The sequence below is a fragment of the Tyto alba genome, unplaced genomic scaffold (assembly GCF_018691265.1).
Source record: "Tyto alba isolate M040663 unplaced genomic scaffold, T.alba_DEE_v4.0 Super-Scaffold_13, whole genome shotgun sequence".
NCBI lineage: Eukaryota > Metazoa > Chordata > Aves > Strigiformes > Tytonidae > Tyto > Tyto alba.
In genome coordinates, this window is record NW_024881275.1 from 46,261,033 (window position 1) to 46,280,413 (window position 19,381).

The 19,381-nt window shown below is 41.7% G+C and overlaps 1 protein-coding gene across 2 annotated transcripts in view; it reads left to right on the forward strand.

The window, feature by feature from the left end:
• The first annotated feature begins 2,805 nt into the window (after window positions 1–2,805).
• GAK (cyclin G associated kinase) overlaps window positions 2,806–19,381 on the forward strand; it is an 84,644-nt gene continuing 68,068 nt past the window's right edge. For both annotated transcript variants that reach the window (XM_042787588.1, XM_042787590.1), the window contains exons 1-2: window positions 2,806–3,150; window positions 18,536–18,597. In XM_042787588.1, coding sequence (XP_042643522.1) covers window positions 3,009–3,150; window positions 18,536–18,597 — 204 coding nt within the window. In that variant the 5' untranslated portion in view covers window positions 2,806–3,008. The remainder of the gene's footprint in view (window positions 3,151–18,535; window positions 18,598–19,381) is intronic.

Sequence of the window (19,381 nt, forward strand, 5' to 3'; positions counted from 1 at the left end):
CTGCATACAATTTTTGAACTGGAATTATGGATTATTTGTGCCAACATCCTTTCTCAACAGCCAAATTAATCATTCTTGCATAAGTAGTAAAACAGCAAAGTTTTAAATACAGTCAGTTTTCACTGATTAAATTGTATTTGCTAATTTTTATACATTAAATATAAACAGATTGATAGAGAATCAAGATTTTCAGACAGTAGGCTTAAGGGCATTTCAAGCAGGCATGAGCCTGTACTGCTGCTGAAAGAAATAATTAGACCTGCTGCCTTGTCATAGTCAGCTGTTTCTTCCAGCCTTTGGGATGTCTCTTCCACCTGTGATGAGGTAAATGTGAGACTTAGCAATGACAGTCATGGAACTGGCCATGTTAAAGGTGGATAGCAAAAAAAAAAAAAAACAAAAAACCAAAAACAATCCCCCCAAAAGACATCATTTTTGCCCAGGTCACTCATTCTGTTACTGAAGGTACGGCAGAAGCCTCCCCCAGTCTAAATTTAACCTTAAGTATGAGTTCTGGTTGCCTCATATTCCACCTGCGACAGAGTCCTCCTTTTGGGAATAAGAAAGTTGCTAACCTAAAATCTAGACCTTCAAACACAGGATTGCTTCTGTTGTTCCTTACAAAAGATCCTGTTCCTTTTCCAATGGCCTTGTATGAATGAGTCTTTGAAGAGACATATGCAGGTGAATGAAAGGACAAGGGACAATGAGCAAAGCAGTATGGTGTAGCAAGCCTATTTACCAGTGTCTGTTTGTCCAAAATAGTTCCAGCCTTTGCCTGAAAAAAATAATTCGAAAAGTCAAAAACCAAAATGGGATTGAAGGTAGGACGCTTCTGCTGTGAATACAGTTTGCTGTTCTCAAAGTAGTGATGGTGGTATGATTTCTGATAGCGAAACACATTTTCTTATATGGAGAATTGAAAAATACCTGTTGACCTCTGTTACAGATAGAAGGAAGTTCTCCCTATAATCTGACTTTGATAATTTAAACTTTTTTGGGGGGGGGGGGGGGTGGGGTGGGGGTGGGGCAGTAAGAGATACAAAAACATGGGCTCTCTGTACAAATCTACTGGCCTTTAAGACCACACCTCTTGACTGTTAAGGCATTACAGAACAGTGAGGGAAGCACAAGATGCCACAGCTCTGTAATTTACACAGCAGCATGAAGAGCTGCAAGTTCTTACTTTATGTAAGTTAAGATATACAACTTTAAAATATTTAACTACTGATCTGTGCAGTAGAAAGTATGCATGGCCAGCTGAAATCTTATGGAATTTGGGAATGCCTGAGATTGACTCAAAGTGATGGCTGGTGGCAGTGAGCAGACTGCAATACCAAAGAGACCTGACTTTTTGAAGTGAAAGAGGAGTAACTGTAAATCATGGAGACTGATGAACACTGTAAATAATTGACCATTGTGTAAAGGGGAACCTTGAAGACCTTATACCAGGCTAACAAATGGTTGGGAAGAAATCAGCCGACCTTGTGGATAAGAAAGTTGAAGGAGAAACCGAAGTGGGTGTCAGACCTCTAAGCATCTACTAATTATGCATGCGGCAAAACAGAGCTCAACTTGCACAGTGAGGAAGAGTATTTACATCATCCCTCTACCACCAGAGGACTCATGAAGACCACCAGAGAGGATCACTGCACATGTGAAGATGAACATTTACATGTATTAGTAAGTTCCAGGAAATCATATGTGTATGTAAATTAGTTCTCAGAAATCCACTGAATATGTATAACCTCACAGCATATATTCTCTGTGATTTTACCTGTCTGGTGGACAGCTCGTGGTGGTGACCAGCAGTGCTGCCCAGCACTGCTAATAATGAATACCTGTTTAACAGTTATATTGGATTCTAACTGTTGAATGAACTCCTTTGTTTCAGGAGAGTCCTGGCTAGCAGTATTCTTTCTGAAACACAAGGCTTTGAGATAGCCGTGTTTTTAGCGATCTGGTGTCCCAGGCCATACAGCCTTACGCATCTGATGGGCCTTCCCAGTTAGTGACTTGCTGGTGCAACCACATGAAGAAGTCAGCCTTACACCTCACCATGCAGGCTAACGCTCGACGCAGATTATGGCAATCACCGATCCCGGTGTACCTGCCATGCTGTGTGTGACACATCAGAGAAGCAACACCACCACGTTCGCCCGTGCGTTCAGGCGCAGGCACAGGGATGCAGGAAGGGCAGGGCTGGCGTGTCCAGGTTGCAGGGAAAAGCGCCGGTGGAGGATCCCGAGGGCAGGGTAACAGCGAAAGGATCTCAGCAGCGCTCCGGGAAAAGCACACGTCCCGCCCACGTGTCACCTACGGCGGCCTTAGTTACTGCTACGAAGAACATTACCTCTTGGTGACGGCTAAGCTGCCGAGTGTTAACAGCAGGAAAAAAGCTGCTGCCTCGTAAATGACGTCCCTTCGCCTTGCCTGTGCTCATCCTTACGCCCAGCCGCCCCGGCCCGCACCCTCGCAGCGCCCCTCCTTCCCGAGCCGTGCGTCCCCGGGCACGGCGGCTCCCGGGCACGGCGGCTCCCCGGCACGGCGGCTCCCCGGCACGGCGGCTCCCCGGCACGGCGGCTCCCCATCGCAGCACGCCCCAGCAGCCGGGGCCAGGGCCGGGGTCGGGGCCTCGGCGCCAGTGGTGGGAAGCCCCGTGCGCCCCGCCCCGGCCCGCTGCCGGAAGGGCGGTGCCAATCACCCGCCGGGCGGGAAGGCGAGCTCCGCCCCTCCCCACCTCGCCCCGCGGCCGCCCGGGGCAGGGCTTCCCCTTCCGGCGGGCCGGGCTTGGCTGTGGCGGAGGAGCGGGCGTGGCGGAGGTGGCATGGTGAGGTCATAAGTGACGCAGCGCTCCCGGAAGCAGCCCAGAGGAGGGAACGGTGGCTGCGGGGGCTGTCGCCTCTCGCCGCTCTAGTTGGTAGCTTGGCGGAGCCGCACCGCCTCTCCTCCGTCACCAGCCCCTTGCCCCGGCCTCGCCGGCCCGCTGGGCACTGCCTGCCAGGGACATGTCGCTCTTCCAGTCCGCCCTGGACTTCCTGGCCGGCCCCGGCTCCCTGGGGGCCGCCAGCCGCGACCAGAACGATTTCGTGGGGCAGACTGTGGAGATGGGCGACATGAAGTTGCGCATCAAGCGGGTCATTGCGGAGGGTAAGAACGGGCGGCGGAGGCAGGCCGGGGCTGGGCCGGGCCGGGCGGGGCGGACCCCGCCGCTGCGGGGCTGGGCTCGGTTTCCCCTCGGGCCCCGCGCCTGCTGCTCCCTCTCGCCCTGTCCCCCCTCCCTTGGCAGGCCGCGCCCTGCGAGGGGAGGCCTCGCGGGGGCGAGCAGGCGGCGGTGCCTGTCCGGCCGGGGCCGGTGGCTGTCTGCTGCGCGGGCAGCCGGCCTCTCCGAACGGCTTGTCTCCTTGTTGCTGCTTTAATTAGGGGTCATGGGTGCACTGAATTAATCTAAGTGCTATGGAAGATGTTCGGCGGGGTCCGGGTGTAGGGAGCAATACTTACTGTTAGCCTGCTTTAATAGTACCCGTAGAGAGCCAGTGTGTTGTGTGGCAACTTCTTCAGTTGCTTTATGATTTAGAATACTTTCACCATGTAACGCAACTCTCAAAGGAGTTAATAATTTATCTTGGATCTCATGGAAATACTGGATTGCGTATGTTTTTTTTTTTTTTTTTTCTGAAAATGACAATCTATAATATTATGCTGGAGATGCAAGTTTGCCTGTGCCATTCTGTCTGGTTTGGAAAACCGTGAAATACAGGGATGTATGTTAACTTTAAACGCATGTCATGAGGCTGATCTCATTCTACATATAGGTTGTACTGGAGTATAGCAATTAAATGTCCAGGCAGTTTCAGTGGACTTTTGGGTAGGTGTCTTGGCCCACCATTTTCTAGTCTGTTTTAATATGGATGTTATGTTTAGTGTGTGCAAATTATGTAAAAATTAGCAGAAATTTGGATCTTGTGGTCAGAGGACTTACTTTACTTCTTCAAGCAGAAGAGACATTGAAAGTTTGTCTCAGAAGACTAAAATGTGAACTTGTCCTTATTAATGCAGTTACATAATTCATTAACTTTGATCATTGATGTTATTTAGGTTAAATACTCCAAAGCCCTATTCAGAACTCCTTTTCATTACTGAAGTTATTTTACATGGTTGCTTCTTGTAATTGTCTTGTATTTAAGTAGTTTTATTAATATTTTTTTCTAAGTACTTTTTGTTGAAATCTTGGTGACCAGCAAAGAAGAAAAAAATGATTATTCAAGATTAGCTACTATAACTACATTTAGGAAAATTTGCTTGTGTAAACCATCACACATTAGTCTTCATCACTGTTTTATCTTCTTAAGGGAAATAAGTTTCTACTTTAATGCTTAAGCACTTTTGACATATGATCTCAGGCAAAACCTGGCAGTTTTTAGGTAGTAAACTGCATTTAGAACAGTACTAAATGTCATGTCTTGTTCTGCCTTGGGGTTTTACTTACAGCTTCTTTACTAAACATCCAGTTAGAGTTCTGAGTGAAATGTAAGCACTCAGTAGGATGTGACTGCAAGGTGAATGATAAATGAAGTGGCCAGTGCTGCTGATGTTGTGACATTCCTGCCTTGAGAGCCCATAGCAGTTTCCAGAGAACAACAAAGGAAAGGAAAGGCAGGAAGCTACATTTGAGACTTATCTGCTGTTTAGTTCTTGGTTCTGAAACAAGTCTTTCATACTTCACTTTGGTAGCAGCCTACTGTTTCCCAGGATCTGACACAGACTTTCTAAAATGTTGGGGGAAAGATGCTGGGTTAGATGGTTTAAAGCAAATGGGGACATGCCTTAAGTCTAATTGTTCTTCAGAGTTTATCTGTAACCACTGGTGTATGTCCCATGTTGGTCTCAGTATTATGGCTTTATTGCATGTTGTTTTCTCTGTACTTCACTAACTGAAATCGGGCCTAACTGTTCACTTTTTCTAGAAAGTAAGACTTTCTAGCCAATGTAGCTGGGCTAAAACAATCCGTAGGGTATATTCAGTATAAATATAAAATATATATAAAATGTAGAAGTCCCAGCCTCTCCTGCTGTTTTCAGACTTGAATTTGTCTTTAGCAGATGATTTATTTTGTTGCTGAAATTGCATTTATCTTTGACCTCTGAACCTGTGTTTGACACCTTTTGATATAAACTTGCATAACTGTGACTTATAAACATTTCCTTCCATGCCTACTAATACAGAATCTGTTTTTCTTCTAAATGAGTCCTTTTATGCCAGTTTCTCTTCTGGAAAGTCAAATGCTACTTTCTGAATTTAGATTTCAAATCCACAGTGAACTGTGTGTGATCTGCCAAAGCAGAGAGATAGCCTTTTCTGTAAGATCATATGGTCTGCTTTGTTTTCAGTTGGTGTGAGCAGTCAGTGGATTAGTGTTACACAGTATCATATGGCAGCATAAGTTCAGTTGTTCTCGCACTCTGCAACTCTTTCCAGTTCTGTAGTGTGCTACTCATCTGTGTTGGTGCAGATATGCATTTGGCCATGCTGTAAGCTGAGACTCTAGCTGTACGGTTCATTTGGATGTGTTTCCCCATTTATTTTGCAGAGGCTGGGCTAACTGAAAACATGGTGTGCTGCTGCAGGAAGCTGAGAGCAGCCCTGTGGGGATGTGCTGGTGTTGATCTCTAGTGCTGATACTACCTCTAAATGCAGGAACAAACTAAGTGTGTCACAGGATGGACTGAGTGCTTCTAGAATACAGTCTCCCGTATCTTCTACTTGGTCATTTCAGTAGCTCACTGTGGTTAAGAAATTTTAGAGGAAAACGGTTGAGGCCTTTATGTTTAATCCCTGCTTGCCCATCACATCATGCTGGCTTCAGATGTCACAGTACTTTTGGGTCCTCCAGTTAAGTGCACAGACCACCACACAGTTTTACTTAAGTAAAACACTCATTGGTTGCATACCTAATTAGTAAATGTTAGTAGATGAAACTATCTCGCACTCCTTTGTGACAGAGGGCATGCTCTTGTATGGCCATAAGTCACTTGCCAGTCTGAGTATTCAGTACTTGTCTGCATACATGTAGTCCAGGTACATGTGATAAGAATTCTCTAAATGCTTGCTAACGTGTTTAGGTTTTGTAGGGTTAGGCAAGGGTAGCTTAAACTGTAGCTTCTGTCAGATCCCTTGCTGTGCATGTCAACAGTATGTGCACTTTTATGCTGACTTTTTGCTTCTTCAGTTGACATCCTGGAAAGCCTTTCCCTTGTGTTCAGGAATGTCAGGATTCCTGTATCTATCTGTACCAGACAGTTAAGGGACTGAGATGATTCTTACTGATTCAACAATTGAAGCAGCTGGCACATTTGACGCTGGGAGAGAGTGGGGAGAACAAGTGACCCCAGCAGACTGAACAGTAGTTTTCAGAAGTTTCTTTTTATTGTACCTGAAAGGTGACATACATGCACAGATGAGCAACCTTGCAAATTTGTTTTCCAAAAGCTAGATGCTGCTGGTTTTCATTTTTGCCTGTGTTGGACAAAGCATCTCTTCTGATAGATCTTATGCAGTTTACCTGCTAATGCTGACACTTAAAGATGACGGACAAGTAAATATGGGAAGTTTCTTGATCTCTACCTATAGTGTGGAAGGAGTAGAAGCTGGTCACTGGACTGTCAGGTATTCATTGAGAGAGTGCCAATGCCGAAGATGGTCAGTGAATTACAGAAACTTATTCCTCAGTTCTGTCTAGTAATACTATTCCAATGAGAGGGTAAACTGATATGAGAATAGCAAGTCTGGTGACATGCATTGTCAAGTTCCAAAGTTACAATGAAAGCTGATTTTTTTTTTTTTTTTTTGAGAATTATAAATTGTACAGTTGTAATAGCTTTGGTAGCTAGCTGCTTGGAGAGACCTGTTCTCTGTGCTAAATGAATGTTTAAGAAAATATTGCTACCTTTTAGAGCACAAATGAAGGCAGGATTGTGATTTGATAGCTAAATAAGATATTGACAAAACTGCTTATGTGCTTAAAAGTTATGCAGTCTTTAAAATATAATCATATTTTTCCTTGAATGTTTCCATTGACCCTTTTTTGTAAAAGCAGGTAGCTGTTGCATTGGTGGGGTATCAGAGACAGTTATAGCAGTTCATAAATTCATATCTCTAAAATAGAGATACTTCTATGAAAGTAGAGAAATTCTTCACCTTTATGGTGATTCATGGAACTAAACCTGATACTTTTCAATCTCTTACAAAGTCAAAAGGATAAAGAAATCTTCTGCAAGTTTTGTTATGTGTTTGGTTAGATTAGGTAATGTTTTTAAGGGGTTTTATAGTGTTAAAAATCAGTTGGCAACTTTACTAGTAGTTCCTACTGCCACTCAATGTTTCATGTAATACAGCTGCTCCACTGCCAGTAAGGGAGACTTGAATTTGCTTCTTGAGTACTGCTATTGTGTTTTGTAGGTTTAATAGTAAATATGAAATCATCAGTAAGTGTCCTGTTTTAACTTTATTAAATTTTCTAGAACAGAGATCATACTAACAGAAAAATAATCCTTAAAGTTTTGAGTATTTTTCTCATGGTAGGCTGTTAATTGAGATAAACCAGATAGAAATACTCCTTTATTAGTCCTTTTAATGACTTATTTTGAAGCACTGAATTATTCTGTTTCTTTATCTGTGCTAAATATAATTGTGCCAGGAGAACCACTTTATATATATTATACTAGAATTTGTTTAAAATTAGCTTTCATCTTTTTCAACAACTAATTCAGTTGCAGACTGATTAACTTTTGAATATGCTATGGCTTTCTCTTTAATTCTTGAGTATAGTTGCTGTTTATGTAGCATAGGCTAAGTCTTTGTTTTTATGTGAAATAGGGCAGTCATATCTTGTTTCAACTTAGAATTAAATAAAACAGCTCAGGGTCTTGTCAATGGAAGACAGTGATGGTATAGAATGAGTGACACTTGTCCTTGAGAGCATAATGAGAAATGTGCTGCCTGCTCAAGCATGCAAATTGTTACATGTTTGTAACTTGTGTTACTGCTTTAGCCAGGTTCTATTTGGCCTGACAAATGCACAGCAAAAGCTGAGAATAAGTGATTAGTGTTTCAGTGTGTGTGAGCTTCTCCTGCATAAGAATCAGGGAGTTGATGTCCTCAAGTGAGCAAAGATGGAGATATTACTATTCATGTTAGTATCCTAATGAGCAGATGATTGTGGGGTGCTTTCTGACTCTTGAAGTATCAATTGTCTCTCATGAAACACAGTGACTTTGTAGTGCTGATTTATGTATGGGATAGCTGTGAGAAGCTCCAGAGAACAGTTCTTCAGGCAGTGCAGAGGTACTAGACAAAGCAGTGGAACTTCAGTGCTGTTTCAGCATCACTTTCTTTGAGACTTTGAATTAATTCAAAGGTTATAATACACTCAGAGTCCGTTTAGCCTTGCTTTTTCTTCCAGATAATGGATTTCCCTTCTCACTCCATTGTTTTACTTGTCCTTATTCCTTGATTTAGAAGGAACCACTTTTGAGAATAGACATGGATTTTTCTTCCTCCTGTGGAGAAAAGGACTGTGACTTTTAGTTCCTGCCTCATCAAGTCTTGAAGGCTTTTTGGTATAGGTCAGTGTTAATAGTAGTACTGTATTATTTTTAATAGAGAATTTTCCTCTCAATACAACAGTATTTTACATATAACACAAAATTAATCTTCCCTGTGATGTGCCACTTTGTTCAACTATGCTGCCATTAGAAGGAAGTTCCAGATGGTTAGGGTAAATTTTCTGCATGCTGAAAAAACAGTGAAAAACAGGATTGAGATATATGGAAGGAAATTCCCTGAAATCTTACTTTAAAAAAATACATCTGGGTTAAAAAAATAATTACTACTACTTCTGGTTTCTCTTTGATTAACTATCTAGGTACATTTCACAACTTTCCAATGCTCTTGTTGCTTGCTTTACATATGAGGCTGAACAACTGAGAATAAACCAGGTGTATGGTTGTGTGAAAAGTAGGGAAAATCATGTTTTGTAGCACACATTTAACAGCTGTTCCTTCTGTGTGTTGATTTTTTATGTTGCCTTTGAGCAGTAAGCATGGGCAAAAGAATAAGATCACAGAAGAGGAGAAACGTGATGACAAAAATATACATTATTCAAACTTTTTGGTCTGAGTCTAAAACTTTCACCATGAAGAAAGGATCATTCCTTAGAAAGGTAACAGTAGGCTACAGACTTTAATTTTTTTGGAGTTTAAAAAGCTGTCATGAATTGAAGCCATGTAGGTGACTTGTTACAAGCTGCTGAATTTGTGTCTATCGTTAAAAGTGTTATAGGTAGATTAAGGCCAATCACATCCAAATATGGATTAATGAATCTTTATTAAGGTAAGAGAGCAAATGCAGCGCTGGGGTGGCAGAGGAGTCGCAGCTCTGTCAAGGCTCACCAAATTGTTTAAGTTTCAAACCCCCTTTTATCCACCCAGCTGCCGGTTTCAACACCTTCAGCACGCCTCCTGGCTCCTTCTACAATCTTATCTTCTTTCTTCGGTCCTGTGGTCACATACACCTTGTCCTTCAAGTCTGGGCCAATTTGCAGCTCCTTTGTCTTTTATGGCTCAGTGGTTTCAGTTCCTCTCTTATCTCAAGGACAAGGGATACCAGAGATGGCCCATTCTGTTCTTTCTCAATCCATTGCAAAGGAGTTACCGCCCTTTGATATGGACCATTTGGTGAGCATCCCAAGAGGGGGGGCTGTTGGGTTGGTGTATCCTCAGATCAATTCCCCCCTTTTCCCAGTAGTAAAGTCTTTTACTTTTCTTAAAATTTGGATCATTGTACTAATAATAGCTTTAGCCTAAGAAGTAATTGTTTAATTACCTTCAGCGAAAGCAAAATTCTTCTATTATTTATCACAAAAGCATCTAAAAAATGCTAATTTAGACTTCAAGGCTCCTTCAATATTTTGAGTGTGAACAAGCAGTATTAGTTTACCAAGTTTATACATACCACTTTATGGTCTCTGCTTCTCCTGGATTCACAGGATGGTGGTAAGGTAATTAAATACTCATTTTTGGATGGATATAATTAACAAAACTAGGGAGCTGAGGCACAGTGAACGCTTACCGATAGATGTTTGCACTTACTATGAAGAGAGGAGAGCTCACATCAAGTTAAAGAGAAGTTGCAGCAGCCAGTGATGTAAAGGATGAACTGACAGTTGCTCTGCAAACCATGTATGAGGCAGACTTCTTGGAAGTGGGGAGAAAAGATGACAATGTCTGAAAAACTGAAGCACCCTGACCTAGTAGCTTTACAGTTTGCATTCCCCTTGCTGTAGATGTAGGGAAGTTTTTTCAACATGAAACAGAACTGTGCTATTTAAAGGTGGGGTTTCTTGGGTATAGCAGTTTCTGCTTGCAGGGGAGCCATGGAAGTTTCTAGGTGTTCTACCTTTCTACTTCTCAAGGTTATGGGAAGAAGTCCAGATTTTTGAGATTGAGCCATGCTTCATTTTTGAGGCAGTTTCATTGTGTTGTTAGGACTTTGCAGTTAACACAAATGCATGACTGGACTTAAAAAAAAAATATGCTTATCAATCAATGCTTGGCAGCAATAGCAGAGCATCCTTTCTGTTTTGATTAAGGATGTTACTTCTACTCTGGAAAAGCATCTCTTTACAGTGCATGTTACCTGAAAGCAACTTCTAGTCCAGGCTAGAATTATGGTGTTTCAATCAAGTTATAATTGAAACATAAGCTACTTAAAATTGATATGGAGACAAATTTAGTCAGTATTTGGGAGGAGAGCAGACAAGTCATATGGAGTAGTTATAAACAGGAAGTTATTCGCACCACCTCTTTCTCATGACTAGTTAAGTGTGTAATGAAACAATGCATTACAGTAGCAAGCAGTTTTATGTTGTGGTTGATGTCCCTGTTTTGATGCTTCACTAGCTGACAAGTTTGAAATGGTTTGTCTGAAAAAATCGGTGAAGATGGGGAAAAATAGGGATAGGATTAAAAAAAGAATGGTTTTAAATCCAATTTGAATTATAGTGCAGCGAACTCACTTGATATTATGTAATGCCTAGGTTGAAATTGAGGGAGAAGTCAAATCTCTTGCTTGGAAAACAAAAGGTCTTCTGATCTTTGAGAGGATCATGATGTACCGACAGGACCAATGCCCATGGGCTGTGATGGTATAAGGGTGAGTGTAGAGTGCTTACTGTTAAAGCAGAGGAGGTAGGGTTAGTTACTAATGCAAAGGAAGTCATCAGATGATCTTAATCTGGGCCAGGAAGGTGAGACTGACAAACTTTGTGCTCTAGCATGTTTTTCTGGGTCTGCTATGGAGCAAGACTGATTCCAGGACTGACTGTTGTACTTCGGTACCCCATTTTCATGAGCTGATGTGGTACTCCCTGGTGAACCACTTATGTGTAAGCTTGTGTCTACAGAAAAGAAAGAACAGTTTTCTTCTGCCATAATTTCTGTGACAGAAAATGATAATCTGAGACCATTTTTGAGAGCTTGGTCTGTGTTCTGAAAATGGAACCATGAAATGCTTCAGCAGTAAAAAACTTGGCTCTCAGGGCAAGACCTTGCATGGTTGTGGACATACATACAAACTGGTAACCTGTATGGGGAAATACTGAGATGATTTTCCTGATAGAAGAAGCTTCAGAAAACGGACTTAAAACCATCTACAGGTGTTCACATGAGTGCAAATGATGTGTGAAAACACCCCAAATAAAACTAAATTATTTCTACACCTCTAAGAAAGAAACCAAAGCAGTCCTTCTACTTTTAACTTACATTTTGTCATCTGTGTCAGTTGGAGGTACTATACAGGTGTTTGTTCATATAGGTGTGTTGACATAGGGTTGTGATCCTTGACTGACATGGATATTGACTCTGAAATCCTTTGTGTGGTTATAGTTGAACAGATGAAACTTTTGTGTGTTTTTCCATTTTTACAAATTATATTGCGAACTACATTTGTCAGAGGGCCTGGAGTAAACTGTTAAGGCAAGGGAGAAATTTTGGCAGTAAAGTTGTCCCTATTCAGGGTATATTAAAACTGTTTTAATAGACTAGCTCTGCAAGCAAGCCAGCATCAAACTCTAAATGAAACTATGTTTAATAATGAAGCAGTAAGACTAATTTTGCCTTTGGTGAAAGAATTTTCACTAGCAGATGTTGGTATTTTTTTTTAAGTAAATTAGAAGTACCTTTACAACTTACTGTAGCTCCTTTGCTATCCCAGGAATTCCACAGATTTAAAATTGGTATCAGCTGTAGTGCTGCAGTAGTAGTAAACAGATCACCACCTGTGTTGTATGGAGCTGAGTTGTATTCTGGTGTAACAGTGAAATGACAGAATGTGAAACTTACCTAAAATCGATGCTTTGACAGCAACATAGCTGTAAAAGATGAAGTTAGAGGCCATTGCAGTGAAATTCTCTATAAAAAGGGTGTGAAGAAGTAGTAATTTAACCAGGCATGATATCACTGGATTTTGATTCAAGTTCTGAAAAATTTAATGATCTTAACACTGTGTTTAGCATTTCAGTACTCAATTTTAAGGTAAAATTGATGAAGTAAAAGTAAATCTTTTAAGCTACTTGTGTACTCTCAAGCTATTATTATTTTAATGAAGAGTCTCCCTTTAGTTTACTATTCTAATATCTCTGTACAAATTACGAGATCTTACTGTGTAACTATTGCTAGGAACTCTGGTAAACCATGTTAACATTGAAATGGCCTTAAAGAAGGCTCTCTTCATTACTTTTCCTTTCGTTAGCATTGCTAATATACAAGTTGAATCTTGCCAGCTTTAAATTTGACATCAGCAAAAGCTTAGTTTGAATACTTTGTATGCAGATTTCACTGAGTTTCCAGATAATGTCAATTATGCTTCACTTAAAATCAAATAACTGTGCTTTAACCTAAACAGAGCTCATTAATTTCTGATGATAGCAAGAATTTATAATTTTTAAATGTCTTGCACTGCTTAAAATGTTCACTTGCACTGCTAGGTTAAAATGAACATTTATGATTTTTAATGAGTATTGAAACTTACAACCAGTGAATGTTTTGTAGTTATGAAGCTGAATATGAAATTTCTTTATATTCCTAGCTAGCAATTAAGAGGACTGAAATGATTTTTTTTTTGGTTGGAAATGAGATTAATTTAAATGCAACAAAAATTACCTAAACTTCAGAAGTCTTTCTGAGGTGGTTGTAACATTGTGATTCTGAGTGTTAAAAATCCAGGCTTTTCCCCCAAGAAACGAACTTGTGTGGTTTTTATAACTGTTGGTTGAGTGTTAGGTGTGAATTTCAAGATGCTTTGAATTGAGGAGATTTCAGGGCAATTGTGAATGTGTCTAGAGCTTTGGGAGGACTGTATGATGATCAGCACTTCCATGAAAATTTGCAATACATCTTTTTTGAACACTTATAATCTTTTTTCAGTCAAGTAAACTAATTCCTCCTTTTATTCCTTCATACTCAGTTTCAATGAGATTAAGTTTAGTGATAATGTGCAACTTTATTGTAAGCATTTTGCCGGGCTGGGCAAGCCGAGGACCCAGGCCAAGGAGGAAGAACGTAGCCGACTCAGTATGAGTGATAAAGTGTGCTTCAGTTTATTGATTTTCATTACAGCCTTTTATAATCTTTCTACTAATTATGCCTACTAGTCACTAGCTGATTGGCTTAAGCTCTGAGGGTCGTATTTGCACAGTGCACCTACTTGCAGTTAGCTTACAGCACAAGCTTCTCATAACACTAAGTTTCTCATGCTACTATTTCTGATTCCTGTTGACTTGTTTTCGATACACAACAGTACCGTAACACAATGTTTCTCAGACCACCGTTATCATAACACTAGGTTTCTCAGACCACTATTCCTAATTCCCCTTAGCCTGTTTTCGACACACCGCGGTACACAGGGCTGAAGCGTCCTTGACATTCCTCCTGTATCAGCAGCTGCGAGCAGCTGCAGGCAAACCCTAGTGAGGCTCAGCATCAGCAGCTAGAGCAGGCTCTGATCATACAATTGCTCGGTGGGCTCAGGACCCTTGTCTCTGAGCCATTCTCCAACAGCATTTTTTGGAGGAAGAGCTTGTAGAAAAACTTATCAGAGCAGTTGAAATAGTTGGAAAGGTAGTGTTGCATTTAAGGTGAAGAATTGATTTGGTAACAGATGAATCCCCTTTTATTCTAGATGGTCCTCAGAGATTAGAGGGGCTAGAAGTGGCTGGACTTATCTCTTAATAGGTATGCCAATTATTGTTGTGACTGTAGGCCTGTCACCAGATGCAAGAACATCCCAAGTGGTTTAGGTCGGGTTACATTCAAGAGAAGCAGTCAAGTTCATGAATAGCATGGTTTATTCTTATGCAGCATCTACAGATTCTTTGAGATAGCCAACCTGCAGTTTGTGCATTTATCGTAGGCAATATAGCACTACATGCAAAAACTATTGCAATCGCACACTTAATTCCCAGGTAATCACTTGACTTAGCCAAGGGCGTAAATCTTACCAAAAAGGCATCCCTTCTGGGTGGAGGGCAAGGTACGCAAACTCATCAATCTGTCCCTCTGATTTGGTGTCTGATTATTGTCCCTCTGAGTTGGATACAAGCTTGGGGTAGTATTTATCTATGTGTACATGTGAGTGGGTGGGACTGTGGTCAATCCGTTGTTTCTTGAGTAATAGTGCAGCACATTACTTAGTGCATTGTGCGCACAGTTGTTATGGGAAAAGCAGAAGCATGGGAAGTAGTGTCTGTGGAGTTGTGCAAAACATTTCTTGAGAAAAACGGAAGAGCAGGACATGTTCTCTACCTTGTCTTGCATTCCTCCTTGGTGCCATGGCAACACAAGTCACCAAATTTTCACCCTGTCTGTGTTTTGGGCACCATGTGTTAAGGAAATTTCCCACACTTCTAACAGGTAGGAGAAGCTGATTATTAATGAGATATATGCTTGAAAATGGTGGATTTAATTGATTTGATGAGTTAATTCTGATGCATAGCTGCTTTAACTTGTATAATTTCCAGGAGGGCATTTGATGCATTTGAATGAAGCACGGTAATGTTTTGGAGTGCATGTATGTAGGTCTGTGGATGTTTGTAGGGGTACTAGCAAGGTATATGCTTGAAATCCAGAGTAGATCTGCCCCCTTCCAGCCCTGGTAGAACCCTTGGCAGTGTACACGGCTGAGCTGATCTTGTGGAATAACCATTCCTTAATCTGGGGTGCATCTGTCACCATTTTGCCCTTGAGTGCCTTCCAAAAAACTAATGGTGGAGTAATTTTGTATATTAGAAGTTTGTACTGACCCAAAGCCCTTAATTTTGTAAATTGAAGCGTGTACTTTCAAGATGCAGCTTGCAGGGTTATTAGAATAAAATCAAGTAAATTTTTATCAAGATGAATGTAAAGACTTTTGTAGGACCAGCAGTACTTTCACTATGTAGGTCAGTGGGATTTGTGTAGGACAGACATGGAGGTAGTAGCTCTGTGGTGCAGTGACTATACACTGGTGTAGGGGCTTGCAACTCACTGGGAGAGTGGGCTCTGAAACCTGGGACATGGCTCTAGATGTGAATAGGGAACTGGTTGGGAAGAACAGTCAAAACCCATGGTGTCCCAGCACTCAGCCTCAGTGGAAGGATAACTCACAGATTATTTTGCTTGCTTCACCAGCTCTGAGAAATCCATATGAGTCATAACTGATCAGCACTGTCCAGAATCGTGTTTTTCATGCATATGTTTTCATTTAGGAAAGAGCAAAATGTCTTCAGGTAATACTCCTAAGATGGCAGTGTGGACTTGTTGTGGTTTAGGCCTGGTCGGCAGCCAACCACAATGCAGCAGCTCTCTTTCCCTTCCCCTCCGGCAATGAGAAGGGACAGAGAGCCAGGCTTGGGGTTCAAGATAGGACTGGGATGGGGAAAAATCCCCCTTTATGGTCACGAGCAAAAGGCAGACTCGTTAGGGGAAGAAAAAAAGAACGTACATTTATTACAGACACTAACAACACATAACAGAGTAGGACAGTGAGAAGCATTGCCACATCTGGAGAACACCTTCCCCCCACACCCCTCCGTTCTTCCCGGGCTCAGCTCTGCTCCCGATATCTCTACCTCCTCCCCACAGTGGCGCAGGGACAGGGAATGGGGGGTGCAGTCAGCGCTGCCACTTTCTTCATCTTCGGTGAGGGGAGTGTCCGAAACTTGTTCCTCCTGCTCCATCGTGGTCCCCCTCTCACAGGAGACAGTCCTCCACAAACTTTCTCTGACTTGAATTCCTCCCATGGGCTGCAGCGTTCCCCACACTGCTCCGTCATGGGTCACTAACTTCCTCCGGCTGGATTCCCTCCCACGGCTGCAGCCCTTCCCGAGCTGCTCCAGCGTGGGACTCCCCCGCATGCTGCAATCCTCCCAGCACTGAATTACAGCAGCGGGGCTACCTTTTCCCATGAGACCCCGGCCTTCTTCGGGCACAGAACCTTGATTATTCCGAGCAGGAGCAACAGGCCATAAATCAGTGTCTGCTCCACCGTAGATCTTCATGGGTGGCAGGGGGGGCCGCCCTGCCGTCTCACCACAGGATACAGGAGGGTCTCTGCTCTGGCACACCTCCCCCCTCCTTTCTCCCTCCGTTCCTCCACTGACCTTGGTGTTCATGCAGCTGCAGCAACTCCTCCTCACCAGTCTGACTGCCCGTCACCACGTCCCTTCTTAAATACGTTATTGCAGAGGCGCAGCCAATTGGCTCAATTTCCCAAACAGCAGTGGAGCTGACGTGGAGCTGGGGGAGCTTAGAAGCTTCTCACAGGGGCTGCCCCGATAGCCCCCTCCCCTGCCACCAAAAAACTCCACCACTCACTCAACCCAGGACAGGACTTCATTCTGTCTCCAGCCCCAGTCCCACCAGTGCTCAGAATGTAGATTGTAATTGCTGATCAGAACACTTGCACTGGGGGCTTTAGAAAAGCTACGGGAACTTCCTCCTGTGGGAAGTACTGAACTCGATTTTACAGAATGAGTCAAAGTAAATGGATAAGCGTGATGCATGCATGGGTAATGAATGGAGGGACCAAACTCCATTCGTTGCTGTCTGTCATCTTCCGTTCGAACTGAAACTTCAACTCTTCTGTGGTGCACTAGTAACTCTTGCTTGTCCTCCCTGCAACTGGCATCTTGATTTTGCTGTTTTAGTATGTAATTCCCCTTTAGCTACCAAAAGGAAAGAGGATGTCCAGGAGCCTGTCATTTAGTCATTCCATGTTGTGGATGCCACTGACAAAGTAACAAGATGTATGGGCAGCACCATTCAGGAATTTTGGAGAACACTGTGATGTTCAATTACTATGTAAAACTTTTGAGAGTACTTCTTGAGAAGCCTTGTGTTTGATCAAATTGCACAAAGCAAATACGGTGTTTGCTTCAGGCTCATGCTAATATTTCTCATCCACAGGGAAAGTATTGGGTAGTAACGTGACTGTACTGATCTGGATCCCATATGTTTTAAAAAAGGTGCCTTGTCAGCTTGTTTCTTGTCTGTGGTCATTCATTCCTTAGTTATCCTATTCTCTTCACCTTTTTGACAAGTAAAATTTTGTAGTTCACTGACATCTTCTGTGCTTGTTCTCCAAAGTACTGCTAGAGAGAACATTGCTATGTAGTTCAATGAAAATAAAATTTATATTAAAGGAGTAGGAAGGAAAGTTGCTCTACTAAAGAAACTCTGCAGTAGATGGCGACCATACATGCTCTTGGTGTGACCACAAGGACAACGTTCCCAGAAGAAATGGAGTAGAACTGTACAATGTTCTGATACAGTTACATTAACATAATTAGCATTTGAGGAAACTTAGCAGACTTGTTACATTTTATCTGTCTTTATTACTTTAGGAATTTGCAGTGTTCTTGAGCAGATTGATAGTGTTTGGAACAAAAGGAGTTGGAAGGAAAATAGTGTTGTATGGCATGGCAAATTGCAGTGTAGTAACAGCATCATCCTTATTTGAAGTGTGTGCTTCAGCACTTGAAAAGGCTTTCTGCTTTTAATATGAAATCTGCAGCATAGCGATTATCCTAAAAGTATAAGGAGGTGTATATTTATCTCCCTTGGATACTGCTATTTTGATAGTAAGCATAACTGTAAAACCAAGGAGGAGTTTAATTAAAATCATTAAGTAATATGGGCAGTACTAAATCTTGGTTTTATAAGGACCTGTATTAAAAAAAAAATTGCTTCATAGGAGATCTGCGTATGCAGACTAATAAAATGCAGGAAAGTAACAGTGTGCTTTTGACATGTGTGAAAGAGAGGAAGAGAGTATTTTAGCTCTGGTATGTAGGTTACCCATGCTTTTGGCAAGCCACTGAAATATATGTATACTTACATTCAGAAAAGTATCTAAATTAATGTATTAGCTCTGTTAGACTAAAAAGAATGATTTACCTGAATGTTGAAATTAAAACTGACTTAATGTGCGTTTTTCTTGTAGGTGGTTTTGCTTTTGTTTATGAAGCTCAAGATCTTGGAAGTGGCAAAGATTATGCTTTAAAGGTAAAGTGAATTTACTTCACTATGGGTTTGTAAGATCTTTTGCTTGATGCTGTACCATAACAGTTAATCTTTGTATGCCACTGAACAGGTCATTTGAAAAAATACAGAATGATAGTGTTTGTAGCACACTGTACCTATATTTAGAATGGCCATTCCTGTCAGGAACCTGCACTTCATACTTAGATGCCAGAGATGGGAGTTGCTCTATTAGGTACTACTGTTTGTCTTCATTTGATCTAGAAATTCATGACCCTGCCCCAAGTGTTTTGTTGCACGGGTAAAAAGAATCTTTCCTAGTTACCTGAAGTGGGGTGCAGGAATATTTTCACTCCTCACTAGCAAATTTAGCCTACTGGTTAACCTACCAGAGTAAGTTTCATCAGTATTAAAAAAAGTGCTCCACACTTAGACTCATTGATCAAACATTCAGTCTGGCACTCTTCAGAGACACTCCTCTGGATTTTTTGTTTTCTGGAGGCTTATAATAATCATGTAGCAGCTGAAAAACTGAAATATTATGGAAAGGACAATAAAATTAAGTCACTTTGCTATATTTTGATTCAAAAAACCCCATATCACTTGTGTTCACCACTAAATGGCTTCATTTTTGGAGTTAGGGATGTTCTGTGGCTATAGTAGTATGAACACATCTATCTTGAAGAGAAAGTGGAAAGGGTAGTAGTATTAGAGGTGGGAGATGTAAGTGGCATTATACCACCAGTATTTACTTGATCTGGTTTCTTCCTTTTCATGCCACATCCCACAGTAACAAAACACGTGACCA